Raw genomic sequence first — 26,154 nt, forward strand, 5'->3', positions numbered from 1 at the left:
ACCTGATTGTATTTCAGTATATCTTACTCTGCGAGAGGCAGAATAAACTTGGACAGTTATCACTCGCCAGTCCAGCCTGCCTTAGGTCTTGTATGACGCAAACTCAATGGGTTCTCTGGCAGTCACATGCTTGAAAGTTGCTCGTGGTAAGGTGTTGGATTGAACCGGATTGTTGTTGAATCACATGCACTGCAAACGTCACAGCTAAGACAAGCAGAAGAGCTTGATCCGAGAAACGCGTGTCCTCCCGGCCACCTGCCATCGCGTGGATCGTCCCATAGGGCTGAGATTGCTGCGCAAGGCCGCGGGATGATGTCATCAGGGACCTATGACATCACTGGTGAGAGCAAACACCACGACAATGACTGCCATAACGCTGGTTTTCAGAAGCACTGGAGTGAACGGGTTTCCTAGATATAAGAAGATAAGTTACCCTTCCAGTCTTCGGCTTCCGCCATCACCAACCAAACCTACGGAACGAAACATCCAACACTCAACTCAAACATCGACGTGCAACCCGACAACAATCAGCCATCATGTCTGCCAACAACAACAACAACACTACTAACGCTTCTACCCTCAAGTCCTACGTTGACTCGGTCACCGGTGCCGTTCAGAATGCCGTAGGCAATCTCACCGACAGCCGTCGCGACGAGGTAAGCATGCTGCATCACTGCATCGCCGAAACCCTGGGAACATCTGATCTCAGACACTGACAAACATTATGCAACAAAACAGGTTGAGGGCAAGACCAAGCAGGACAAGGCTCAGGCCGAGCACGACGCATCCCACGCCGCTGTCAAACTGCCCGGTGCAACCGTGTCCGCCCAGGGCGTGGCCAAGGACCACCCCGACCGCACGACAGGCTCGTGGAACCAGACGGTCGGGTCCACCAAGGAGGCTCTTGGCAACATCGTCGGCAACGAGGTATGTCTCCCGTATATTGACGGCCCTTTCTTGCAACAAAGGGGAAGATCAACTAATACTGTTACGAAACAACAGAATCTCAAGCATTCTGGCCGCCAGCAGAACCGGACCGGGCAGGAGCAGGAGGCGCGCGGGCAGCTCAACGACTTCGCCTCGGGCGCGGGCGACCGCGTGACAGGGGCGGTGGGCTCCGCCGTGGCGGGCCTGACGGGCGACCGGGCCAAGCAGGCCGAGTATCAGGACCGGCACGACACGGGCAAGACGCAGCAGCGCGGGGCCGAGCACGATATCCAGAAGCAGGCTGAGGCTCGTCCGCAGTACTGATACTCCTTTCCTGTTTTTCTCTTTCCAATTTCCGGTCGTTGAGGTCGCGGGATATGGTGCGTGGAAGAACGGGCGTGTTCGATGATGATACCCTGGAATAATGAAGTGAGTATTCGTTCCTCACATTGAACTCTGATGAGAGGAGGGAGGTGGTTCCGGCGTAGCATGGATTTTAGGCAGCAGAATCTCGAAATTTTGCGTTGAACCAACACATCAAGATGGTGGTGGGTTCGCTAAGAAGCAAGTGACTTCGGAAGGACACAGCGGAAACGACTTCCAGGTTGCGTGGTTTGGAAGCAAAGCACGCAAATGAGATTGTGAATCTCCCAAGTTCCTCGGGATGTGTGCCATGTGTAGGTTTGAGCAGGGGTGCCCGGATAAAACGGTTATGATGCAACCTGTGACTGAATCCGACGCACGATACATCATGGCAGTGCCAGATGTTCGAGACTTGGAAGTTTTATCTGGCTTTAAAACCACCAAGGGATGCATCAGCCCTATGCACTTGCTCCCCCGGCGGCCGGCGGCATGCTTGGATGCGGCGGGCGTGAGCAAATCAATGTCTGGATTGATTACCCCACACTGCCAGCCATGACCCTCTAGTCGGGGGAGGGAGTGGCAACGATAGGCCGAGATGCGAGAGATGTGAAGACGCCCAAGAGAACAGCCGCCCCCGATGTGATTCGGAGAGGTGCTTTTCTCTTGAAAGATACCTTGAAGTTCTGCCAAGGGCTGTAACATGGCAAGGCGACAAAGGCGCCCCTATATTCCACAGTGAAGTTGACGGTGTCAAGTGCTGGTGTCAAGTGCTGGTGTCAAGTGCTGGTGTCAAGTGCTGGTGTCTGTTTGGTGGAGTTTGAGCATGAAGAGGTACGGGGGTACGGTTATGGGTTGAGTCAGCTCGTGGGGAAGATTTCGGCACTCACATGGGGCCATCACTCCGTTCTTTGCCGGTAAGCGCACGGACTCCCGCTTCACGAATGGGGGCGGGGAATCCGTTCCCGTTCCGCGGAGTGTCGGGACGTTGAAACATGTCATCATCTTCATCTGATGGATGAAGCTGCGGCAACTTTGTTAATCCTCCTACCTACGCCACGTCTTGCGAATTGATGCCAGATTCGTCGCGCGGTGGCGTTGTCGTCTTGACAATGTGATCCACGAAGCTTGTTGAACCACAATCCTGCAAGTCCCCGGCCACTCTTCGAAACTGCCCAAGCCTCGCTCTGCCGCCAACAGCTTGCTGGGCAATCAGCAAACGGCCCCCAACAAGCCCGTTTTATGGACAATGTCGCTGTTGCGTATTCATCGGTTGGCGGATGCGCGCTGCCAATTCGGCTAGGACTGGCACACCAAAGGAGTTCCAGGTGCTGCTCCGCCTTGATCGAACTGTGAGTTGCTTCCTACACTATGTATGTATTTAGTGGATGTGGTGAATCAAGTATTTGTCGAAGCTTGGCGTCCTATCAATCGGGGTGCCGCATTATTTGATTGGTTGACTTGGCTGAAAACGAACTTCCCATATGAGGTAACTCGGTGAATGCCTTCATGCAGGCGAACCCCTTTCTGTTCTGGCATATAAGTGTGCTTGAGCGGAAAGTCTTGCTGATACTATAGTACTCCTTCTTGACGCAGTGCCGTCTGAAATTACCAGCAGATTTGACTCGGCATCGGCTCCTTGTTCGGCGAACAAGGCACCACCTCATCATCCATGGAGCCCCAGGAGCGCCCCCTTGTCCTTAACACAGCCGCGTTTCTCCATAGCGTTAACTTTGCTTCGAACCCCAAGTCGTTCCCCAGCGGCGTCTAATTTTGGGCCAACCGCGTCCCATACCTTATTCAAGCCTGCTTGATTAATAAGTTAATTACTCGTTTTGGTAACTACCTGAACAGGTAATTCGCCCAGTTGTGCCTTACCTCGACCCTCAAACGGCGAGTTTCCATCCGTCCTCGGCCATTCTGAGAGCACCCTTTGCCAACACTCGCCTATTGACGCCGTCCAGTTCCTGGGACCGTTTCCGTTGGCCGCCTTCTCGCGCTCCTCAGTCGTAGAAACGCGAGAAACGCGAGTGGAATCCCGCTGCATCTCGGCTGTCTGTCCTTTCGATCTCTTTCACACGGAGCCCCAATCACCCCGGCCTCCGCTTCGACGGCTTAGATCCCAAGACGGGAAGCCCAGCTCATTCCCCTTTCCGTCACGACGCGCAGCTCTGCAGCAACCATGCTAAAATCGCCGAATCACGCCTGTCTTGGTCGCCTTAGCTGCACATCCCATCGATCGATGGGCCATGGCGGTGGTTCGTTGGCATGCCGCCTGCCACGATATGATTGTTGCCTTCTTGAGGAGGAGCCCTCCCAGTTCTTGCCAGCCGAAAGATCCGGGGCCATGGCCGACGAACCGCCTTATGCGGCGTGCCGCCCTTTCTGCATGACTTGCCGGAACCGACCATCCCAAGGAAACGTTCTCCCTTTTCTGTACATACACAGGTACCCACATTAGCTAGATGAGGTGTATCTCTTGGCAGCTATAATATCTGTGCCACATGGAAGGAATCCCTTAGCCTCCACAACAACAGCTTCTTGGCCCGATTTAGGATTTTGAGTGCTGGTGATTGTCGGGACACTTGTTCCAAGCATGCAGATCCTCTTCTCGCGCCCAATACGATTCATCCATCAAACAACACCCCTTGGAGACCTCGCCGTCCTCATCGCCTCAGCGGTGAACGCCTGTCACCGTCATGGCACGAGCTGATCCTACGCCCCTGAGCTCCTGACAACTAGCAAATGTCTCTGCTGTGCCATGGACCATGAGATCATCGCCTTCAGGTTCACCGACACATCTATATAAGCGCTTCTTGACGGCGTTTTCTAAACATGAAGCCCCCATAGTACTTCAGAGACATCAACACCTTCAACACCTTCCACTTCACAACTCTCCTCCTCCTCCGCCGTCACGTCCGCTAGCCCATCAGACTTGCCATCTCCGCCTCTTCACCATGAAGCATAGAGCTACCCAGTCTGCCATGATGAGGATCGCCATTGCCGGCGCCGGCGGTTTCGCCCAAATCCTAGCACAGCAGGTCAGCCAGACCGCACACGCCCTTCTTGTTCTGTCCCGCAGAGTGAGTTTGATCCGCTTTCCACCACCCTCCAGCTCAACAGGTCAAGTCCCAGATTGCTGACCATGCTACAGCCTCGTCCCGAGCTTGAGGAGTACTGCCCAGGGTGCCAAGTCGCCGTCGTGGACTACGACGATGTCGAGAACCTGCGGTACACGCTCCAGGGCGTGGACCTGGTCATCTCCACCATCGCCGGCAACGAGCAGCTCAACCTCATCGACGCGGCGCGGCGGGCTCGCGTACGCGTCTTCGTCCCCTCCGAGTTCGAGGGCGACCTGAGCCACCGCCCGGCGCAAAATGACCCCCTCGACCGCGGCTCGCAGTCGGCTCTCCAGCTGCTCGAGAGTTGGTCGCAGTCCAAGTCGCACCACCGACTGCGCTACACCGTCTTCTCATGCGGCGTCTTCATGGAACGCTTCGGGCCCGGCGGCCTGCAGACGTACGGCATTGGGGCCGGGTGTGGCGTCCAGGGCCCGGACGACTATCTCGTCAACGTCCAGGAGGCGAGAGCCGAAATCATCCCAATCAACCCAGCCAGCGGGAGGCCGGTCAAGATCTCCATGACCTCCGTCTACGACGTCGCCCAGTTCATCGCGGCCGCTATCGAGCTGGGCCCAGACAACTGGCCGCGGGAGTTCCGGATGCGGGGCGATACTGTGACGGCGCAGGAGCTCGTCGAGGCGTGCTCAGCCGCCATGGGCGTGCCCTTTGGGCTCGTGGCCCGCCACTACCAGGAGGTCGAGGCGCAGGCCGAGGCCTGCCAGCAGCGCGGCGACTGGGCGCAGTGGTACTACTTCCAGCGGCTGCTCCAAACGGCCAACGGGCGGTACCACGTCCGCCAGCCCAACCTCAACGAGGCCACACAGGTGCAGCCCCTGAGCTTCAGGAGGTGGCTCGAAAATGTCTGGGTGAATGCCCCCATCTGAGCATTCATCTTCCTCTCATTACCACACCCGCCCCCACCCCCTCCTTCCCCTTGCTGTTACGAGAACATGAAGGGCGCCAATATTCTTGTACAGTACACATAGCTTAGATGTCGCTCAAGGTAGATACCTCCGGATCAATTCCACAATGCAAATATACGAACAAACGGAACATGACCATCACATGAGCTCATGAGTATCAGGTTTCTTGTGTTGTTGCCTACGCAGTACCTTGTGATGTGGCTGCAGGTCAAGATCGTGCAGCTGGCCAATAGCCTGCCGCAGCTGCACATGAACCCCTGGGCGGCCGCGCCCCCGCGGCCGACTGCCATCCATCATTAACTGCCTACGGAGGACTAACAAAACCCTATGACCCGCGGCCGGACAGCTTAACTCCGCCGAGTGACGGAGTACAACCGAATTAAGGTGTACTCGGACTTTAGGTACGTCCGGTCTGTAGATTACAGGTTCCATTGAGAAACGTAGTGTCCAAGTAAATTATTGTACCTGGGGCAGCGTAACGGCGTATGGCAAGTGCTCCCAAAAGAGACGTGCAGGGTCGTACCCATCATGTGACTCGGGTCCTAGGCGGGCCCGGCCTAGATCCTTAACCTTGGTTCCGGGGTCGGGAAGGAGCCCTTGCGTCAAAGGCCCTCATGGGGCGGGTTGACGACGCGAACAACCACACTAGTTTCTGCTGACCTATTCTTCATGGCATGTGTATCTTTTCTGTTCCAATCGATGTTGGATGTTCTCTTGAAAAGTTGAAACCCGACATACCCTACACTTGCCCGACTACGTCGCCCGGGTACCGTACCATTACAGATCTCCCCCAGCCGCCAAGACAGCCTTTGTGCACAACGGCGCGCGCTTGTAACGTTAGCCAAAACGGCGCGTGTACATCCATAGGGGAGAAACGGAAAGGGTGCTCCGTACTGTAGTATAGTCTGGTGTCAGGTACCGAGTAACGTACCTACCTTACCGTGATCAGACGAGAGCGAGCCCCAACCCCAAGGAATCGGGCAGTCCGGGAGCTCCCACAGCATAACGTTAGGGCTACTATGTAACGTTATTGGTGTTTGGAGCGGAGTAGAAGGATCGCTGGTGCTTAAACTCAAATTCGCCATCGCCCGGCGCTTAGAATTAAGGCTGAGCTCGCTGGTGTCGTCGATAATCTGAAACAAGCGCACCTATGTGGCTTTGCACAAGTGGGCATTTGTTTCGCAATCCTTTTCTGCCCACCTTGAAATTGACGATTCACGCAATAAGGGCATGGAATCGACGAGGTGGATGGATTTGTGACGGATTTAGAAGTTTGGGAGTGACGGTTCGTTTCCCTGCCCACCACAACAACAACCAGGTCATGATGAAATCCCGAAACCCGCCCCCCGGCGATAGCAGGCCACGGAGGGAAGATGAACGCCTCAGACGACAGCCTTGAGGACTCCACTTCCGAAGTCCGGAGTTTGGCTTCGCTGCACGCAAAACAGCCTGGGCGGTAAAAACACATTACCCACACTCGCCGGAGAAGGGACGACCGCCTTGGAGGAATTTGAGCCGCGAGCCCGCACCCATTGCAGAACGCCACGCCTGATGACTACCAACCGTGCGAAATACCCGAAACCCGCTGACGCCGTTGCACAACTGTCGGAGAGGCCCGGGATACCCCGTGATGTGTGTCATCGTAGGGTAGTTCAAGACGCCCAGCAACCCAAACGGTCCCGGCTTCCGTTCCCGCTACCGATCGTACCTCAAAATCTCCGACAGAACTTATTAAGCGTAGGCTCTTGGGACGGAACCGGGCAGTGCTTTCATTGGGCGACGGCGGCATCCCCATCGTTGCCGTATTCCGCGACGACCCAGAGACAGAACCTTTCCCACTCGACGGCCCATTGCTGTAATCGAGCGGCCTTCACCCCCGACCCCACGCTTGCTGCCCGGATATCTTTTGCCCTTGAACAAGTTTATTTTCGTCAGCCTACCGATCGATGTCCTCTTATGGTGGGGAAAGTGGGCAGTGTCTTTAGGCAGCGACATTTCATGTTTTGGCGCTTGCCAAACCAACACCTGAAAACCCAAATAGGGATAAAGTAGGATGGAACTTGAACATTGAGAAAAGAGGAGGCTGGGCTACGTACCAGATCTGTAAGTCCTGATCCTCAAAGGCGGCCCAACGCACACTATTCTCAGCCAGTGATCCCAGCGTGGCTAGGTCGCTTTCCTCCCAAGCGTGGAGTACCTGCCAGAAGATGTCCGTCATTCGTGAGCCAACGTTCCGATTCAGTCTGGGCAGGATTCCGGAATCATCGTCGCATAGGGCGCACGGCACGCCCTGTGCCAGCAGGGCCCGGAGACCGTGATGCATGGCCACGTCCGCTGACGGATCGCGCCCTTTCTCGGATACCGGGCGGACTTCTACCAGGATGCGTCTGTCGCGGACGGCTTCGACGAGGCGGGGGTGTCTGTGGAGAGACGTGGCGTGCCCAATTCGCCGCGCTCCCAGGAGGAGGGCGTCGACGATGTCGCCTTCTCCGGTGGCGTGTGTGTCGTAATTACCACGACATCCTCCCGCACGGAGGAAAAAGGGGATCTGCACCTTTTCGACGGCGCACTGTTTGCGAAACCAAAATAGCTCCGGGAGGAGGTCCGCTAGCGGCCTGCCCAGGTCTTCGGAGTCAGCGAGATCGTACCCGGCCACGAGATGCGGCCACACAAGCTTGGTTGCGATGCAGTCGTCGGCGCTCTCGATGATCAACCGTGGATCCTGGTTGCGCATCGTCGACCATATCACGCGTAGGCCCCAAAACCGTCTGCCTGGGTCGGTGGCCTGGAATCTGGCCACCTCCTCTCCAACCGTCTGGAACATGTGGTCGTAGTCGGGTTCCGGTACTTCCGATCCCTCACGGTAATAGACTAACGGGAATGTGAGCCTACATCTTTGGAATTAGCGGCATTCTCCTCATCTCCTTTCCCGCTGAGGTCACCGGGAGTTTCGGTGAGGGACGGCAGGTGCAATGGCCCGTGGCGGAGGCCCATTCCTCGGACCGCGAAGGAGTGTGTTGCTCACCGCAGCTCCAGCCAAGCGATGCCTTCTTCGACCAGGTTGGTCATCAACCGCTGGAGGAATGCTCGCCAGATGGGCTCATAGAAGAGCATGAGGCCCGTCAAGTCGGAGTCGCCGGAGGATGGCCCAGACATCCTGCACCTCCCTTTCAACCACTCCACGAATCCCTGTCTGCCTCCTTCGGGGTAACTGCCGGCTGCCTTGGTCAAGGACATGAACGTGCCCGGCGTGTAGTCGTGAGCCCAGAGTGAGCAGTCGTCAGGGTCCTCCATGCCCCTGAATCGGATGCATAACCCTGTCTCCTTCCTGGCCGCGACAGTGGCGAGATGGCTGGTTGGGCACGAGATGCTCACTCCTGGAATTTCAAGAGCAGTCTCGATGAGGTGGTCGATATCTGCCAGGGAACAGCAGTGTGTGCGGAGCAGTGCGCCTTTGGGCATGCGCCTGATGATTCTCCACGATTTGAGCGCTCTTGCCTGGCGGGTTGTAAGACTGCCTGCTTGCCTCTCCTCATTGCGAACCCTGGATACAATATCGCATGCCTTTTTCGCAATGGGAGATAGGGCCTGACGGAAGGAATAGTCTGTCCCGTGGTCAGCAGCTCTTTGAGGTGGACTTGGGAAGCCAGCATATGGTTTGGCTGTTGCGGCACTGATGTAAGTAACGGAAGAGGAATACTACCGCTTCGACGCTTTTGTTGTTCGGCTATCAGGGCGCGACGGCTCTCAAGGTACTTTTGTATGACAGGGTCGGATACGTTAGGGAGCTCGTGAGCGACGAAGTCGGCCCATTCGTCATCGGTTATCGCCACCATTGTGCGGCCGAGGTGGATTGACGACGGTTTGATTGTCTGGTTCGATGAGTCGAGTTGTGAGATTCAACGGTCGGTGACGTGATTGACCGGCATTGGATGTGCTGACATCGGGTGTGCTGACATCGGGTGGTCGGGTGGCTGTCAGTGTATGTGACTGACGCGAGCTTCCATTGATGTCCGCGTGCCGCTGCCCGTTAGCCAGTGTTACAGCGGCTGTAGCGGAAGCGTCCCGCTGGTCGGACCCGGAAACCCGCCCCTGTCGGTCGGTGATCGCGCTGAACGGCCCGCTCCTTCCCTGTAAACATCCAACGGTGACCATCTGCCATTCTCCACCTTAGGTCCCTCCCCTTCCGTTCACTCCATCGATTATATCCTTTGTCGAAAACAATATGCGATTTCCTTAGTGGTTTCAATCTACCGTGCTCTAACCCGTCTTTGTTCCATCCGGCTCGGACTCGGGAGCTTTGATGTTATATGGTATTCTGTTGCCTACCGCACCGACTGGAACTTTGGAACTTTCGCTCAGGCAACCACGAAACTTCGAAATTTTCTATTAAGTCCGAGAATCCATCCCGCTTAGAGCGGGGCAAGAGCAGCATGGAATGCAATCGACTGCTGACGATGGCTCATGGATGGGGTCATCCGGTCTCACAGGATTCGGTGTGTGCTGAGTCGATACTATGTCCTGCGGGCTCCGGCTAGACCATCACGACAAGACTCCAGATCGCCACGCCCGCCTCTTCTGATGTTTCTGAGGTGAGCCCGATGGAAAGCAGACGGTTGGAAGCAGTTGATCTATCCTTCTGCTTTGATCGAGCCATCATCTCTGCATCACCGTGAGTCCGGCCGGCTTTCAGAAGATGATGCCAGCTCGGCAATCCCGAGATCTCGTGCTTTTGATTTCAACGCCGCCGCTCTACAGAAGTAGGTGTCCTAAAGCTGGATTCTCACGAGGAACCACTTGCCGCCGTTCTTAGGCAGACACATGTTGAGCTTCTGTTTGCCCCTGCAGGATGTTCCATCTCATCGCATTTCTCGTTGACAAAAGCTCCCTCAGTCTCTCCGATAGTGGACAAGATGAACATGGCGGAATTGCCGAAGGAACGGTCTGCATCGAAGGATTCATCTGGACGGTGATACTACCCAAGATACATCAGACATCCATCCAGCTTTTGTTTCCCCCTCGCGCCGTTGTATCCTGCTTTTTTCTGCCGTCAACTTGATCAGGCAACGGATCTGCACAGAGTTGTTCTCTACGACTAGGCGTTACTCTCCGGCTGGCTACGAGAGGGTCAACGGCACTCGTTCTACACTCACATGACATTCGCATGATAGGGCATATCAAGGGGTTCTGGAAGCATGGAGAGATCTGCATCTGCCTGAACAGGCTAGGTTCATGTGGTTGAAAGTAGAAACCAACGACGACGGGCCTCAGTTCTACCCAGAGCTCTATAACACTGAAGGTCAACCTCTTGATTCTTTGTCTTTACCCCGCCACTGGCCATGGAGAAGTTACCATCATCGTTCTGTCCCTTTCTCCTCGGAGGAAACAGCAACCGAGATTGAAGTCAAATGGCTACGCATCTTGGTCCAATTCCCAACCCCTCGTCACCTACTGCCTGATCTTTTGGTTACAAGCCCACCCCTCCCCTTCAGGCCCTGATTCGCTTCATCATGCTGTATATACGGTTGGTTCGTCCCACATGGATGCGCCTTTCCCCAGAAACACATATGCATGCTCGGTTAGAGGTTCCATAGGCGAGGGTGTTTTGCAAGCCCTTGTTGCCGTGGTACCCTCAGTCCACAGAGTGTATAGATCCCGTTTGTCTCTAGGTCTCTTGCCCCTCGTCAGAAGCTCCAAAGTAGGTGAATGATCCCTTAGTCATTCACTAATGGGCGGGAGTAACTGGAATTCTACCCACGAACCGGTGCCAGGGAGCCTTCCATCCCATCTTGTTGCCCATCCACTAGGTAACGGTGCCCAAGGTTCATAAGCCGTCTCCCAACACCTTCTCCCAACACCCGCATCCAACCTCTCCTGTTGACAGTCACTACTGGCACTAGCCGTTTGGCCGAGCGAGAAGCCGCGGCGCCTTCAAACCGGTCGCGGCGTCCGCAAATGATATTCGACGAACCAGTTCGACTCCCACTCGAAGCAAGCACCACTGGGGTTTTCGTAGCCAGCTACGTCCCTCCCAAAAGGCGCTAGCTGGTGAGCTTTTGAATCTTTCCTCGCCAAGTTTCGACTAAAGCCTCACGTTCCTACCATGAGTGCCTCAAATCGCACTCAGCCCACCGCAGGTCCTTGCTGCCGACCATGTATCACCAGAGCGCCAACCCCGCTTGTATTACATCCCCTTTCCACCAGCAGGCACGCCCGCACCACCGATCAAGCCCGCGAAATTCGTGGCCTCCCAGCCCTGCGTCAAGTGAGGCAACTCCCTAGCCCTAGCCACTCGCTCCTCATGCAGCACGAACTCGTCAGGAAGTCGCACACCCGTCTCCTCGACTCCCATTTTCCCGCCCATCATCTGCCTCACCACCTCCCGCGCCGACAACGCCGCAGCCGGCATGCCATGTCCCGTATACCCGGCGCAGATCCACAGCCCTCCCTCGGGCCCTCCCCCGCCCAGACTCTCGGGCACTGCCCCAACCCACGCGTGATGATCCCGACTGTACCCCATGATACCCGTCCACTCAAACGACGCCTCGAGCTCATCCTCCTCCTCCCTCTCCTTCCCCTGCTGTTGCAGCTGCTGTCCACCCTCACCATGACTGTGAGAAGAAGCCAAATCCAAAACCGGCGCCAGATTCGCCCTCAAATACCTCGCCACCTCCTCCTCGACCTCATCATCCCGCCACTCGCCCACCCCGAGCCCGCGCGCAAGCCGCCGCCCACCGCCGTAGATCAGTTCCCCCTCCTCCGGAAGCGGCCTCTGCACGAGGTAATCATCCCGGGGCGCGACCGAGCCCAGCTCCGGGTCCGCGGCGAAGACGTACGAGTGGACTAGCTTCGCTGGGACTGGGACTGGAACTGGGACTGGACGGCGGCTGGGTTCAGGGGGGGGAACGGAGGCGGTACTTGGTTTTGGATTTGGTGATGTAGGGGGTAGCAAGGCACCGATTTGGCCGCGCACGGGGACGATCAGGTCCGAAAAGGCCGGCAGGAGGTGGGAGGTGTAGCCGTTTGTGGCGAGGAGGACCTGGCGCGCGGTGATGGTGCCGCGCGGGGTGGTCAGGGTCCAACCAGCGCCGTTATTGGCCCGGGCGAGCGAGGTGACGGGGGTGTTGGTCTGGAGGTTGAAGCTTGGGGCGGGGAAGGCGGCGATCAGGCGCTCGAGAATGGAGGTGACGAGCTTGTACGGCCAGAGGGAAGCAGCCTTTTTCTGGATGATGGCGCCCTCAGCGGAGGGGACCCGGAGGGAGGCGAGGGTTGGTTTGTCGCTCGTACTGGATGAGTCCGAACGACGGACGACATCGAGTTGAGCGGCCAGTTCGGGGTGGCTCTGCTGGAGCTGCTCAGCTTCTGCAGCCGCGAGCTCAAACATGTCCTTGGAAAAGAAGGCATGGACGCCAGTGAGGCTCACCCTGCAGAAGTCAGTCCTATTCCTCAGGCAACCCCCTGAAAATTGAAGGCGAGGGCAAATGGAAGGCCGGCGACACGCGGACAGCAAAATCAGGAGGTACATACCAATCACAGTCAACACCCTCCTCCCTCACAAATCTCTCCATAAACTCAAACACCTCCAACTCAAACGCCGCCACAGCCGGCACCGACCCATACACCAAGGGCTGACAGTGACCTCCATTCTATACCTCTTTAAATCAGCCCACCATCTCCATCTTTCTCTCTCTCTCTCTCTCACACACACACACACACTCTCTCTCTGTCTACCTCTTACACTTCCACACTCCACGAAGAAACAAACACATGATATGAGAAATACTAGGTACTCACCCGGCCCGTAGCACCAAAACAAACCTCTCTTGCCTCAAGCATCACCACCCTCCTCCTCTCCTCCCCCTCCTTCCCCTCCTCCCACTCCTTAAGAAACCTGGCCGCAAACGCCCCCGTGATTCCGCTCCCGACAACCACCACGTCCGCCGTCTCGGGCAGATCAGGCGTGCCCCTGTGGCCGAGGAGGACCGGCGACGGGTCGCGGAGCCAGTACGACTCGGTCGGGTTGCGCGAGGGGAGGCCGGCGGGGGGTAGGGTCACCGTACCCGTCGTGGCGTCGTCGGCTTTGCGGATCGTCATTTTTGTATTCTACCTTGTACAGATAGAGTAAGAAATGGGGGATGCGGGATGCCCAGTTCTGGTCTGAAATCGTCGAGTGTCAGGGGAGAAGTTGAGAGATACGGTAGTGGGTGAATGAGTGTTGAGGAGATGCCAAAGAGGGGGATGGATGTCCCGTATGGATACATCCAATGAGTTGCTGTGAATTAAGGGAGGATGGAGACTGCTATGCACCCCCACTTTAGTAAGTCTCCGAGAACAGCTCAAAGCCAGCATCAACATAGACTTGGTTAACCGCTTTTTATTCGCTGACTGTCAATCTGTCCCACGATACAATTCTGTCCAGGCGCGGCGAATACAGTGTAGCCTGTCTCTCGCCCTCCCAGCCACGGCCGCCCAAGAATGCGACCGGCTCCGTCTTTTTTCACACCCCCTAGATGCTTCCTCACGATGCCAGATGAACCTATGCCCGGCCATTCTGCAGCATACCAGATAACCGGTTGACCACCCGCTCTAGATCCCATATGAAGCCCGTCGTCACACATCAAGCGATCATGTCCCAGGGCCCTCCACCGAGAGCTGAGAGTGTGCAAGAAAGGCAGTACAGACATGACTAACAGTGCTGCCTAACTCCAGCCTCTAAAGAGAACGGAATCGAGAAGCAAAGGACAGAAACGAAAGAAATGTAGCCAAGTGAGAGGCACCTTAACCCTGCTGCATCTTCCTTCTCTTTCCGACCTGGGCAGAGAAACCTGTCTTGATGGCCTGGACTGAACGGCGAGAACCGCACGAGTTGCAAGTAATGAAGCTGCCATATTGTTAGCAAGAATTTTACATCGAACCAGGAACGGGAAAGCACATACTAAAGACGGTTCTCGCCCTTGGACAGCTCTGTGTTGGGAGACCGGCACGTCTTGCACGTCACATATTCTAAGCACCAACAGTCAGGGTTGTCCTTCCGTCATAACAATGAAGCGAGATTGCATACCTATAATGTACGTGCGCAGGACATTCTCGATCTGCTTCTGTTGGAACCTGCCCTTGATGACCAGCTGCCCGCTTCCCGCCACACTCCCGCTGGTACCCAACTCGGCAAAGAGGTACGCCGTGACGTGCTCATCGGCTCTCTTCATGCGCTTGCAGATCTCGGGGAGGTTGGCAAATATGGTCTTCTTGTTGCCTTCGCGCAGACATTGGGGCGGGGGAATCTTGTAGGAGCGGGTGCCGCTTGAGGCGTGATCGGGGTTCTTCTGCGCCAGCAGGGCAAAGAAGCGCGAGAGCAGCGGGTCGTAGTTAATGGTCCGTGTCTCGTCGTGCTGCCAAATGCCCGTGCCCTTGTCCATATCGCCGTCTTGCACGTTCTCGTCGGCGGGAGCCTCGGCGCCCTCACCGCCCTCGAGCTTCAGGGCCTCAAGCTTCTTGGCGAATTCATCCTCCTCTTTGGTCACCTTCTTTTTCTTTTTCTTCTTCATCGACAGGTCGATCGCTTCGTCGCCACCAGCCGCCGCTTCGCCCTCGGCAGCCTCGCCATCCTCCTCCTTCTTGACCTTTTTCTTCTTCTTCTTCATGAGCGAGAGATCGAGACCATCCGGGTTGGAGTCGGCGGCCGGGACTGCGCCGTCTGCCGCGCTGTCGGCGGGTGCTGAAGAGGCATCAGTAAAGGCCCCTAGCGCGGCGGAGAGAGGCGGCGTACGGGGTGTGTGCGACATGGCTGTGTCCTTGGTATCGTCGTTCGGTGTGGCAACCATGGTCACGCTGCCGTCGGCGTCGACTACCAGCTTCTCTTCTGTGAATGCAACTGACTTGCGCGACGCCCGCCGTTGGACTGTGGACTCCTGCTAGAGTTAGTGATTACCGGGGTTCGCGCGTCGTCCACAATGTTGGCAGATATGACAACCGACAATTGCGGGGAAGCTCGAGAAACAAACAGGATGTTGTTCGCTTTAGGGCTGTCTGAAAGAAGAATGCCGGCGGGATACGGAATAAATCGTGGACTTTGTTTTGGAGGGGCAATCCGTGGTGGTGTGTGTGTGCAACGGAAGAAGTCGGTTGCAGGAGGTGGAATTGAACAAAACTTACTTCGCTGCTCATCTTTGGCCACTGCACCCTTGCGCTCTGGAAGTGGCTCACTCCACCGCCTTCTTGTGTTCGCTGTCTGAGTTTGTGTGCGTCTGCACTGCAATCGTTTCCTGACTGCCTGCAGGTCTGGCAGCGAAATCGGTCTTCTTGCGATCTGTCAATGGTAAGGTATCCGGTTCTTGCACAACGCTAAACGGTGCAGAAAGATGTTTTGCGGCCGATCTGGCAGCTTTCTTTGCCCACATGACGTTGGCCGCCGTCGACTGTGACTCAGTCCCTCTCAATCACCTGATAAGCGGGGCAATCATGCCGTCTGGCAGCTGCTGGCAGCTTCTGGTTCGGCACCTGAACAGTGCCAGGTAGCATCTCACACAGGCCGAGTTCGGTTCAACATTACCAGGAGGGAGCTTCGGCCGTCGACAGGACGAGCTTCGAGCACTGGACCCGGCAGCTCACAATTTCAACATCAACGTCCATGCCGGCGCCCAATTGACCACCGCCCTGACCGACTTCATCCGCTTCGCAAGCCGTCCGATCCCGAAACCCAACCAAAACTTCCATCCCACTGTGCCCCTTCCCTTGGCGCCTTGCGAAGCGCACCCCACCACATCCAGCCATGTCTTCATCACCCGACATGTCCTCATCAAGCATGATGAGCTCCTTCACGTCCTCGTCCTTCGTCATCCCCGACATACCACGCTCCCGCTCCCCCTCCTCCCCCGACAGCGACGACGACGACCTCAACTCGCTCCCGTCCATCTCGAGCAGCATCCTCGACTCGGAAGCGGACTCGTCCGACGCGCAGCGGGAGTGGGAGGCCAGCCTGGAGCAGCTGCAGCTCCTGCTGACCATGATCATTATGCCGTTTGCGGGCAAATTCTTGGGGCGCAAGTTTGCGTACTGGAGTGGGTTTCCCTGTTCAAGGATTCCTTTGGGGGGCTGCGGTTTGGCTAACCTGTGCTCGTGCTGCATGCAGGCTGGGCGAGATACATGGAGTGGATGCATAACGTCGAAATTCGGTGGACTAGCAAACAGGCATTCAAGGTCGCGGGCGCGGTCGAGGCAGCGGCGTCGTTATGACTCGGTGGGTTCACAGGTTGGGAGGAGCCATGAGTACATATTGGGACAGGAGGTTGTGTCCATAAGGGCGGCACTCATCATCGCGGTCGCGGCGTTCCGGATCTGGGTTCGGTACATTGAGCATTCTGATTTCTCACAACAAATATACAGCCCATTGGATGGTTATTGTCTGTGTCGGCACGAAGAGGCTTAGGCAAGGAGGAAACATGGGGTTGGCAAAATACAATAGGGGTATGGTAATCCTACAGAAGCCCCGTCCGTGGATCCTATCCATGGATCCGTATCATGCCCGGCCAAACCATTCGTCCTAGCCATATATCCCGTTAAACGACTTGTTTGATTGTCGTCGGTGCCATCATAAGAAATCCATAACTTCATGTCATAGCCCATCATACACATCCTAGGGGCAACTTGTGTCCCCATTATCTTTGATCTTCGTATCCATACCTGATAGCCAAACACTCACCCATACCCATGATCAACCATATACTCATCTCCGAGCCAACCAGCCTCATACCCTAACCTGAGACATAGTCGGGCCCGACGACCTGATACTTCCGCCGCCGCGACGGAATCCAAGGAGGCTCAGCACGAGCGCGGCCGTAAACGTGGCGAACAGGAACCACATAAACACGGTGCTCGCCTGCACCTCGCGGCACCGCTTCTCGTCGTTGGCGCTGCCGTAGGCGATCCAATCGCCCGGGTGGCCCTCAGTGTTGGCGCAGCTGACAGCCCGCAGCTTGGCGGACAGCACGATGGCATCGATGAAGGTGAAGAGCGTGGCGAGCGCGTCGGCGCCGAGTAACACCAGCACCGGCAGGCGGATCCGCTCTACCATGCTCGTCGCCAGGCCCAGCAGGGCGACCAGCCAGGAGAGGACGATGACGAACATGGAGACTGTCCACCAATATCAGTCGTTTTGTGCTTGTTGAAGGTGACTCGGGAGTGTCTTTGGAAGCGAAACTGCCGCTTTAGGGCACGGCGACTTCCACAACTCCCGAGACATCTGGAAACGGACAGAAGAGCAGGGGTTTGGCATACAGTTGATCGCGGCTGTGGCCGTTCCTGCCGCATTTATGTTGCTCGCGATGACGTTGCCGATCAGGCCGGTGAGGATGATGATAAAGAGGAGCTGGATGGCTCGAAGGAGGAGTTGTATCTTCTCCATGTTGGGCGAGGCTGTGTGGTTTCTGTTGGTTAAAGGCGGAGGAATCGGATATCGTCAAGTCGAAAGGCTACAATAAAGCTTGAGCTCGTCAAGTCGAGTGGAACTTATTATTCTTGGAAATGCAGCTTGTGAAGAATTCTCTTGGTATCCAAGAACGATTGCTGGGTAAAGCGGTAATTGTTCAAGATTAGGTTAAGCAGCACGTTTGGGCGGAGGGAAGCCAAATGTGATGGGGTCTGACTGGCTTTTACAACTTAGTGGCGTCCGTGTCTTCAACAAAGCTGCGGCAGCAGCAAACGGGCGGGAGGCGGTTGGCACGGGAGCATCATGGAATCGATCTCAGGCAGAGCAGAAAGTGGGGCGATGACGGCAATTGTGGGGCCACAATGCACCAAGCTTTCATGTCTGCAGGTGCATGGGGAGCCCCGATTGGCCACCCTACAGCTTTCACGAACCGCCGACAACCAGGGCTCAACTCCAACTGCCTTAGTCGTCATTGTTTCTGAGCCAACGAAGCGTGCTGATGAATTTCCGTGGTACAATCTCAAAACAGATGAGACCGTATGCCTAAGTAAAAGTGTTGGCAAGTGGTTGACTGTCAATCGGGGTGGTACAGACGGTAGCTCCCGGTCGCTCTTCTCAATCAGCTGCTGCTGCTGCTTGAGTGCTTGTCGCTCACAGCCAATCATTCGCCATGCGTACCCTGATCCCGTTCAACTCCCGGGCCCACCTTTGGCCCGGCAACGGTCGTGCAGAAGCGACTGCCGCGCGCCCCATTGTGCTGAAACACCGTTTCCTAAGCTACGAGCTCCCGCCTTTATGCAAGGGACCTTCAAAGCTACGGGAGTTGCTAAAATCAAGGTAAGGTAGCTCGCGCAGATTGAAGTGTGCTTGACTCCTAGCACAGCAGCTTGAGTGCTTTCCTGTGGAGGATTATCATCACACAATCCAGCTCATGGTGGCTTCCTAGCCCGCAGGTGAAACGCATCAACACCTGTATATAACGAAAGTACAGGCGCATTCTCCGGTTCAGAGATGGTAACGTCCAAACTCAACTGAACTCCTCTTCTACCAAGTTAGTACCGTACGTAGGGTTACCTCTTTTCCTACCAAGTGAAAGGTTCCCTATAATCAGTCGCTCACATATCATTCAGAAACAACGCACAAAATGCAACACATCGGCAATTAACTCGCTTCACAATCCATGTAAAACCCGTCACCTCACAATTAAGCATACACCAAAGCCGCAGCGTCCGCCAACACCGTCCTCTTCCAACCCTCACTTCCCCCTTCCTCCTCCCTCCCCTTCATCCGCCTCAAATCCTCCACCACCGTCCCATTAACAGCCTCCACCTCCCTATAATACAACTCCTCCCTTCTCCCCACCCTCCAATGATCATGAGAAGAAGAAGAAGCTTCAACCCCAAACCAAAAAACCTGCCTCGCCTCCCCCCACCCGATACTCTCCCTCCCATCCCCACTCTGCCTCAACTCAGCCGTCCCCTCCTTGATCGTCTCCAGTCTGCTGGCCAAGGCCCCCCTCCCCCACCAACCACCACCAGCAGCAGCAATGTAACCATCCTCCTCACCATCACCATCATCATCGCCAGGACGGGAGGAGAAAAAGGCCTCCAACCCCGTAACAAACACACTCGGCCCTTCCACAGTCAACTCCTTCCCCTGCCAGAGATGCGCCGAGATGGATAGGTTGCCGCCCTGCGGCGAGACGGCGTAGGACGAGTTGCATAAGAGCGGGTAGGTGTACGCGGCGCGGTATACTGACAGGCCACTGGCGTTGGGCCTCAAGGAAGAGGAGGAGGGAGAGGTGGTGGTAGTGGTGGAGGTGGAGAAGGGCATCTCGGGCACCAGAACGGCGGTGTCGTTGCCCGATATGAGCAGGTTGTTGACTTGGGCATAGCCGAAGGCGGTGATGTGGCCATTGTTGGTGTACCGCAGGGATTGGGACCAGGATGCTGCCGGGGAGGATGATGACGACGACGAGTAGTGTTGGGTTTTGAGGTTGCGGGCCGTGATCTGCAGGGTGCGTTGGACCGAGGTGGTGTAGGTCAGGGTTTCGTTGGTGCCGTTTGGGGTGGTGGTAAGCGAGCGGGTGATGACGATGGTTGGGCGAGGGCTGACGATGGTTGGGGCGTCGCCAGTGGTAATAGAATAGGGGTCGTCATCGAGCCAGAGGAAGAGCTTGCCGGTGACGTACCAGCTTTCGTTGACGGAGTCGGTCAGGGGGGTGGCCGAGGTGCTGTTGCCGGTGCTGTTTAGGCCGGCGACACGGATGGTGAAAGTGTGCTTCTTGCCATCGCAGAGCAGAGGCAGGAACGGAGTGATGTCGATCTCGTGCTCGCGGAGATCGAATGCGTGTATGCCGACGATGGGACGGTGCAACGAGGGCACGACACCGCCAGTGAAGATGACTGGGAAGGGCCACTCAACGCCAGCAAGCTGACCGTCGATGAGCGCCTGAACTTCACGGAAAGGACTCAAGCCGGGAAGCTCGCCAGCGGTGGCGTTGAAGGTGTATATGTCGTTCTGCAGCACGTTACTCCACCAAAACTCCTCGCCTGCCTGTCCGTTGGCCGAGACGGAGAACACAGCGCGGCGGATATTCCGCGGGAGATTGATGGTGTTGGTTGCGTTCTCGGCCGGCAACATGAAACGGCTGACTGAGTTATTTGCTCCGTGACGGGCTGAGATTGGGATAATCAGGTCGCTTGGGGGTGCCTGTTCAGTTAGGACGTCGGCGTTGTGGAAGATGGCGGTCATGGTGGCGTTAAAAATGCCCGTGTACTTGTCATCTGTGCAAAGTAAGCGTCTACACTGCTGGTGTGAAGAAGAGCGGCTACCCACTAATGAGGTTTCCGAGATCGAAAATAATCTTCTGAGGGGACTTCCAGAAGTACATGTACTCAGTCATGTCCTTGAGATATATCCAACTGATCCCGGGAGGGGCTGTGGGCTCGGCGGTAGAAGTTCTCCCTAGTTGTCAGGTTAGGCCAGCTCAAAGAGGCTCGTGGATTGCGGGCCAAGTGTGATGGTTGACGGTACGAACACGGCTCTCGGAGTATCAGAGTATTCATTCCACTTACAGACTTCAGTATCGCCAAAATACATAATGGCAAGGCGGTCAAACTGCCGACCCTGGCTCACAACGCTGAAGTTGAGCACGACCCGATTAAACTCACAGTCAGGCGGGGTGTAAGTCCCTAAAGGGGGCATAATCATGTCAGGCTCGGACAGCAGAGGTCAAGGGACATAAGGCACAGGCAAGCGGTGGACAAGCTTACCGACGAACGGGGCGTCATAACTCCAGGCAAAATCATGCCTCATCAACTGGACGGTGCATTGCTCGGGCGAATAATCTTTCCCATGGCGAGGTGATCCGTCACTCTCGGCCGGGCCGTCGGGCATCAAGACCGGCTGAGCAACCTCAAAGGTCTTGAGGACGGTTGGGGTCGATGCCGCGGCCGACGACGTAACGGATGTTGTCTCGTCGGCCTTAGCGGTTGGAGACCGACTGTTGACCGCCTGAGACTTGAGCCTGAAGTGAGAATGATCGGCTTGAGAACCAATATAGCCGGTGAAAAGAAAAGTCTTTTCAGAACACCGGCGGGATATCGCCCCGATTGAGATTGTGACCAGGACCCCGAGGAAGAGTGCTAGGCATGGGAGGGTGCGGCGCGTTGGAGGCGCAAGTACAGCTCGCTTTTCAACGTCCAACGCAGCCATGATCGAAGATGGAGCGGCAAGTCGGCGCTTCAACCGTTGGAGTCGCAATGAGGAGGGCCCATGGGTAAGTAGATGGAATGAGCGAAGTCGACGAGACGGCGAATCATGAGAGGGTGGGTTGACGGTGGTAGCCCGGCAAGGTGCAACCAAGCCCTCAATTAGAACAAATGGAACCGAGGGGCGCCGCTGCCGTCATTCGGCTGTATATTACAACGTGCAGGACATGCATACAGATCGGGACTTGCAGAGGGGTCTCGGCTGTTGACGATAAGAAAGGTACGGCAGTTCAATCCATAGGTAAGGGAGAGAGGGAAAGGATGCTGTGGAAGGCTTGGCGCATGCGATCCAGAGCTGTGGTCTTTGAAGTTTCATGTAAGCGGAGCAAAGTACCTCAAGTTGATGCTCAGAAGCAACCCAGTGGCTTAGATACAGGGGATCGCGGCTGAGAAAAGAAACCCGGAGGAGAGGAACAGTTTCTGGTCAAGAACGCCCCTGTCCGGAGTCTTGGGCACGCTTGTTGAACGACCGCACTGGGCTTTGGAAAGAGGACCCACTCTCGACGATTCCTCCCCGGACAGTGAAGACGATCGTGACTCAGTTACAGGGAAACACTTGGACTGGACAAAGATTCAATACAAGATCCTAGTACAACATGATAGTACATTCTATGGGGAAATGCTCCGTCTCTAAATGTAGCTGCCATCCTCTAAACGCCCTAATCCAAGATGCAGCCATTGGGACGCCGTTGAACCCGCCAAGAGTAGTGTATCGCGGCATCAAAATACGTGGCTTACCGCTTGGCCGCCTTGACTGGCTTTTTGCCGATCTGCCAGCCCCACGATCGGAGCACCCTAACAATCTTCGGGGTGATGGCAGCCGTGAGAGGGACACGGACAAAAATGAAGCTCTTGTGAATGGCGTATGCAAGCGCAAGTTGTGTAGCCAGGCCTAGAAGAGGTGATATGTCAGCATAATCACCGGCAGCATCAAAGTACGATGCCGGCACTCACTGGCTCCATCTTGCTTACTCCGATGCTCAGCCTCCGCAACGCCATGCCCGATGACCTCGAGCTCCTCAGTCTCTCCAGTCCGCTGCCGTTTCGCCTCCTTGGCAGCCTGACGGTACTCACGCCACCAAGTCTGGATCTGCTCAGGGATGACTTTCTGGACATTTGACACCACAATGTGCTCGAGATGGGCTGAGAAAGCGTGTCAGTTTCCTAGGACTGCATTCCCAGAACCCGGGTACAACTTACCGATCTTTTCAGTGCCCACCGTCCGGACAAGCAAGAAGCAAAACGGGAAATCCAACACCGACAGGGCCAGGTAAACTCCAGCCGCAGTCCAGCCGTACTCTCTCGACAGCTTCCTTAGCCGCCCGCTCAGAGACAGTGCCTGTTCGCCCGCCGCATTCCCGTCCTTGGGCGCCGCGGCTCGCTGTGCGCGCGTGGCATGGAATGGTCGCCTCGATTTGAAAGGCGGTATCCTGGCCCGCGTAAACCCGGACCGAGTCACCGCGGTTCTCAATGCCCTGAGCTGCGACATGAACGCCCTCTGATGCCACGGCACCACCGGCGCCCTTGCTGATATCGTGCCCGCCCATAATCTCCGGCTAAAAGTGTCCCTCGCGATATGTCCCTGAGCTCCTAGAACGGCGTCGAACGCCGCGAATGCGGTTCGCATCATGGTCGTCGGTCGGCTTGGTTTGGTTCGGAGATGGTAAGAGGTGGATGGCGAAGCAAGAAAGCGAAGCGCGCAGGCCTACGACAGGAAGTCGACCGTTACCGCCTGCACTGATTCAGAGTGTCCGGCTCGGTGTTCTTAAATCCGGTGTTCCGAGGGACAGCTCGCTGCTGTGCGCGCTTGTCGAGAACTTTGTGAGCTGGCACAGGCGCCTGGGCTTGTTTGCAAAATTTCTGTCAGTGATCTCGCTTCGACAACTGAACGTCTAGCAGCCTAGTCTTCGCGGGGCGCAGCGATCCGGTGGTTCAATGTATATCGGCGTCGCCGGTGAGTCGGTTCGATTTTGGCTGCGACTATTTTTGCATGACGTCCGAGCTCCCAAAGCTTCAACCTGACCAAAGTCGGTGATGCAATCCAGACTCGGACCGGCAGGCAGTGCCTCCTGAGCCCATTGGACAGTCGGAAGGTGCCGGGGAAACCTTTGGGTCGCCGTAATCTCGACTGAAGCACGGACGAAAACGGCTGCTTTCACAGTCTGCCCAACAAACAGCCGACAGCTTGCTCTCTGCGGCCGGCCGTTCTGCAACGGCCGAACAGCCCACACACCATGCCACTGGCTCTGGAGTACTCTTAGTAGACACAGCTTGCTGCTCAACTCACGTTGGCAGGGAATGGCCTCCATCTCTAGGACCGAATGACCAGTTTCTCACAGTCTAGTGCTGTTTCCGTCTTTTTCCTTCGAGTCTCGAACCGTCGACCCCATCTGCTGAAATGAAGGTCCATCCAGTCCGCCGGCTTGGCCAGCCAATCGTCAAATCGGCGACCTCCTGCTCCTTTCCTCCCAGGCCCTAAGCGCCCTCGTCCACAAGCTCTCCGCGCGTCTCCGGTGTGGCTGAAGCTCCCTGATTGGATCAACCTGCATGTCGGCTCCCGATTTAGCTGCCTTACGACAGAGGTGCAATTGGACCCTGCCCAAACACGGCTTCAAAAGGTGCTGGATACGCTCGGTTCCATCTTTCATTCCGCTCTCCTGCTGTCTCTTGTCATATTGCCCCGGAAGGTTGTCTATGGCGAGACCTGGAACTTTACAATTGTGTAGGTGAGTTGAAGTCGCATTTCCACTCTACGAGGGGTAAGCATCGCGAAGGAGTTAAGTGCGGGGTGTGGATAGATTTGTGTAACTACTTTACTGACCGCCCGCCAGAAGTGAGGACACTTTGCATTATAGATTCCGATCACCCAAAGAAAACGAGATGTCTGGCTACTATCCCCGTAAGTAGCTGGCCGTCTTTCAGAAGTGAGCGTGAAGCTGACCTGCTCTCAAGCGCCTCCCGGAGCCGGCAGTGCCCCTGGTATGCGCATGCCATCGTCGAGTTCAGACGACGAGCTTCAGTGTTTAGTCGGGCAGCCCGCTGACGAGGATCATCATACAGGCCAGCAAAGCTATCCGCCTCCGCCCATGTCGGCACCCCCTACGCAGACACAGTTCTCGTACCCTGCTCCTCCGGCAAACAACCAGGCCAGGAACTATCCTCCGCCCCAGGCTGCTCCAAACCCCACCCCTCCGCCAGCTGCCTCGACCCCTTCGTACGCACCCCCTCCGCAGCAGCAACAGTACGCGCCACCTCCCCAACACCAACAACAACAGCAATACGCCCCGCCTCCCCAGCAGCAACAGTACGCTCCTCCACCCCAGCAGCAGCCGCAGCAGCAGCAACAACAGCAATATGCGGCGCCGCCACAGACGTCCCCTCCTCCCATGCAACATGGCGCGTTGCCTCAGCACTTGCGCACTCCTTCAGGCGTGTCGCAAACATCTTCTCAACAGCAATATGCCCCACCTCCCGGCTACCCGAAGGAGGAAGACACCGGCGCGTACCCGGCCGAGAAGCAGCAGTATCAACAGCATCAGCCGCAGCTGCAACCGCAGGCTCCGACCATTGATCCCACAGGTACTCCCTCCATGATTATGGGCGCTCCTCCTGCCGGCCAGTTCATGGGCGCCGGCACGACCGTCGTCGACGATGTGGGTACCTTTAACGGTGGGAGCTACCGGATAAGTCATCGGGACTGCAACACGGTCTTGACCGTCCAGTTGGCCATCGGATGTCCCCTTGAAGCCAGGCCAGGTTTGTTACCCTCTTCTTCCCACCCCCACATCTGTTCTTGGGCCACAAAGGCCGCAAGTCACTCACAAGAGACACAGGCTCCATGATTGCAATGTCCCCCTCGATTGTCCTGAAGGGGTCCTACAAGTTCAGCATGAAGAAGCTCGTCGCCGGCGGTGAGATGAGCACGTCAACCTACACGGGCCCGGGTGAGCTGCTCCTGGCCCCGCCCATGCTGGGCGACATCACCAGCCTGCGGCTGACGGGCCATGAGTCGTGGTCCGTCAGCCACGACGGCTTCCTCGCCTGCACACAGAACGTCGTCAAGGACTACAAGCGCCAGGGCCTCGGCAAGGCCATGTTCAGCGGCGAGGGCTTGTGGGTGTACAAGATCAGCGGCACGGGTTTGGTGTGGTTGACCAGTTTCGGGGCTATCATTCGGAAGGATGTGAGTCTTTTCCATCTCTTCAGCCCTTCAGACGAAAAGCTTGAAATTGTAATCCTGACGGCTTCGGTGCGCAGCTCATGGACGGCGAGAAGTACATTGTCGATAACGGACATCTGGTGGCTTGGAACACCAAGTACGTCCTGGAGCGCGTCTCGTCTGGCGGCCTCATCTCGGGCATCGCGTCTGGCGAAGGCCTCGTCTGCAAGTTCACTGGTCCGGGGACTGTCTTCATCCAGACCAGGAACGCGGTATGTCCTTTCCATTCTCGGTGTACTGCTTGGACAACCTTGGCACTGACTAACTTATGTTGCAGAAATCGTTCACTGCGTACATGACGGGCCAGCAGACGCAAATGTAAGGTGGCTGGCCCCGAGTTTGGGTCTCATGAAATATGATCATGGTGAATGAGAGCTTCGGTAGGTCTTTCGGAGGTCTCTCATAT

General features: G+C 56.4%; 10 protein-coding genes across 10 annotated transcripts; 4 read left to right on the forward strand and 6 right to left on the reverse strand.

The window, feature by feature from the left end:
- The first annotated feature begins 496 nt into the window (after positions 1-496).
- Positions 497-1,522, forward strand: N657DRAFT_647201 (uncharacterized protein). Its single transcript, XM_062793266.1, has 3 exons — positions 497-656; positions 739-927; positions 1,003-1,522. The coding sequence occupies exons 1-3, from the start codon at positions 537-539 to the stop codon at positions 1,249-1,251; spliced, it is 558 nt and encodes a 185-aa protein (XP_062646264.1). The 5' UTR covers positions 497-536; the 3' UTR covers positions 1,252-1,522.
- Positions 1,523-4,244: 2,722 nt separating this feature from the next.
- On the forward strand, positions 4,245-5,293 carry N657DRAFT_657302 (NAD(P)-binding protein; the record flags this gene model as incomplete). The annotated part of the gene is made up of 2 exons (XM_062794798.1): positions 4,245-4,370; positions 4,442-5,293. 2 exons carry the CDS (start codon positions 4,245-4,247, stop codon positions 5,291-5,293), a joined length of 978 nt encoding a protein of 325 aa, XP_062646265.1.
- A 1,909-nt stretch (positions 5,294-7,202) lies between these two features.
- N657DRAFT_657303 (Metallo-dependent hydrolase) lies at positions 7,203-9,168 on the reverse strand (the record flags this gene model as incomplete). Its single annotated transcript, XM_062794799.1, has 5 exons — positions 7,203-7,268; positions 7,425-8,220; positions 8,358-8,830; positions 8,926-8,969; positions 9,036-9,168. 5 exons carry the CDS (start codon positions 9,166-9,168, stop codon positions 7,203-7,205), a joined length of 1,512 nt encoding a protein of 503 aa, XP_062646266.1.
- Positions 9,169-11,516: 2,348 nt separating this feature from the next.
- N657DRAFT_622025 (DAO-domain-containing protein) lies at positions 11,517-13,582 on the reverse strand (the record flags this gene model as incomplete). The annotated part of the gene is made up of 4 exons (XM_062790639.1): positions 13,127-13,582; positions 12,860-12,978; positions 12,251-12,756; positions 11,517-12,196 (listed from the first exon to the last, which is right to left on the reverse strand). Exons 1-4 carry the CDS (start codon positions 13,424-13,426, stop codon positions 11,517-11,519), a joined length of 1,605 nt encoding a protein of 534 aa, XP_062646267.1. The 5' UTR covers positions 13,427-13,582.
- A 136-nt stretch (positions 13,583-13,718) lies between these two features.
- N657DRAFT_647208 (uncharacterized protein) lies at positions 13,719-15,230 on the reverse strand. Its single transcript, XM_062793267.1, has 3 exons — positions 14,394-15,230; positions 14,269-14,335; positions 13,719-14,213 (listed from the first exon to the last, which is right to left on the reverse strand). Exons 1-3 carry the CDS (start codon positions 15,151-15,153, stop codon positions 14,111-14,113), a joined length of 930 nt encoding a protein of 309 aa, XP_062646268.1. The 5' UTR covers positions 15,154-15,230; the 3' UTR covers positions 13,719-14,110.
- A 906-nt stretch (positions 15,231-16,136) lies between these two features.
- Positions 16,137-16,564, forward strand: N657DRAFT_576367 (uncharacterized protein; the record flags this gene model as incomplete). The annotated part of the gene is made up of 2 exons (XM_062789170.1): positions 16,137-16,389; positions 16,461-16,564. The coding sequence occupies 2 exons, from the start codon at positions 16,137-16,139 to the stop codon at positions 16,562-16,564; spliced, it is 357 nt and encodes a 118-aa protein (XP_062646269.1).
- Positions 16,565-16,615: 51 nt separating this feature from the next.
- On the reverse strand, positions 16,616-18,043 carry N657DRAFT_647211 (uncharacterized protein). Its single transcript, XM_062793268.1, has 2 exons — positions 17,606-18,043; positions 16,616-17,461 (listed from the first exon to the last, which is right to left on the reverse strand). Exons 1-2 carry the CDS (start codon positions 17,730-17,732, stop codon positions 17,076-17,078), a joined length of 513 nt encoding a protein of 170 aa, XP_062646270.1. The 5' UTR covers positions 17,733-18,043; the 3' UTR covers positions 16,616-17,075.
- A 916-nt stretch (positions 18,044-18,959) lies between these two features.
- On the reverse strand, positions 18,960-21,473 carry N657DRAFT_635238 (uncharacterized protein; the record flags this gene model as incomplete). The annotated part of the gene is made up of 4 exons (XM_062791330.1): positions 18,960-20,542; positions 20,595-20,723; positions 20,834-20,950; positions 21,032-21,473. The coding sequence occupies 4 exons, from the start codon at positions 21,471-21,473 to the stop codon at positions 18,960-18,962; spliced, it is 2,271 nt and encodes a 756-aa protein (XP_062646271.1).
- A 790-nt stretch (positions 21,474-22,263) lies between these two features.
- N657DRAFT_635239 (uncharacterized protein) lies at positions 22,264-23,159 on the reverse strand (the record flags this gene model as incomplete). Its single annotated transcript, XM_062791331.1, has 3 exons — positions 22,264-22,421; positions 22,484-22,672; positions 22,730-23,159. 3 exons carry the CDS (start codon positions 23,157-23,159, stop codon positions 22,264-22,266), a joined length of 777 nt encoding a protein of 258 aa, XP_062646272.1.
- Positions 23,160-24,409: 1,250 nt separating this feature from the next.
- On the forward strand, positions 24,410-26,070 carry N657DRAFT_635240 (DUF124-domain-containing protein; the record flags this gene model as incomplete). Its single annotated transcript, XM_062791332.1, has 5 exons — positions 24,410-24,428; positions 24,482-25,285; positions 25,336-25,712; positions 25,787-25,960; positions 26,026-26,070. The coding sequence occupies 5 exons, from the start codon at positions 24,410-24,412 to the stop codon at positions 26,068-26,070; spliced, it is 1,419 nt and encodes a 472-aa protein (XP_062646273.1).
- Positions 26,071-26,154: the final 84 nt, after the last annotated feature.

The sequence above is a fragment of the Parathielavia appendiculata genome (assembly GCF_033297405.1).
Source record: "Parathielavia appendiculata strain CBS 731.68 unplaced genomic scaffold N657scaffold_9, whole genome shotgun sequence".
Taxonomy (NCBI): domain Eukaryota; kingdom Fungi; phylum Ascomycota; class Sordariomycetes; order Sordariales; family Chaetomiaceae; genus Parathielavia; species Parathielavia appendiculata.

What these genes read in the sequence shown, in the direction of transcription:
- N657DRAFT_647201 (XM_062793266.1), top strand. Translation starts at nt 537, where the DNA reads ATGTCTGCCAACAACAACAACAACACTACTAACGCTTCTACCCTCAAG. An exon ending in CCGACAGCCGTCGCGACGAG is followed by an intron (nt 657 to 738) that starts GTAAGCATGCTG and finishes GCAACAAAACAG; the next exon opens with GTTGAGGGCAAGACCAAGCA. An exon ending in GCAACATCGTCGGCAACGAG is followed by an intron (nt 928 to 1,002) that starts GTATGTCTCCCG and finishes ACGAAACAACAG; the next exon opens with AATCTCAAGCATTCTGGCCG.
- N657DRAFT_647208 (XM_062793267.1), bottom strand. Translation starts at nt 15,153, where the DNA reads ATGGTTGCCACACCGAACGACGATACCAAGGACACAGCCATGTCGCAC. An exon ending in CCTGCGCACGTACATTATAG is followed by an intron (nt 14,336 to 14,393) that starts GTATGCAATCTC and finishes GTTGGTGCTTAG; the next exon opens with AATATGTGACGTGCAAGACG. An exon ending in AAGGGCGAGAACCGTCTTTA is followed by an intron (nt 14,214 to 14,268) that starts GTATGTGCTTTC and finishes ACAATATGGCAG; the next exon opens with CTTCATTACTTGCAACTCGT.
- N657DRAFT_647211 (XM_062793268.1), bottom strand. Translation starts at nt 17,732, where the DNA reads ATGGAGAAGATACAACTCCTCCTTCGAGCCATCCAGCTCCTCTTTATC. An exon ending in GGCCACAGCCGCGATCAACT is followed by an intron (nt 17,462 to 17,605) that starts GTATGCCAAACC and finishes ATTGGTGGACAG; the next exon opens with TCTCCATGTTCGTCATCGTC.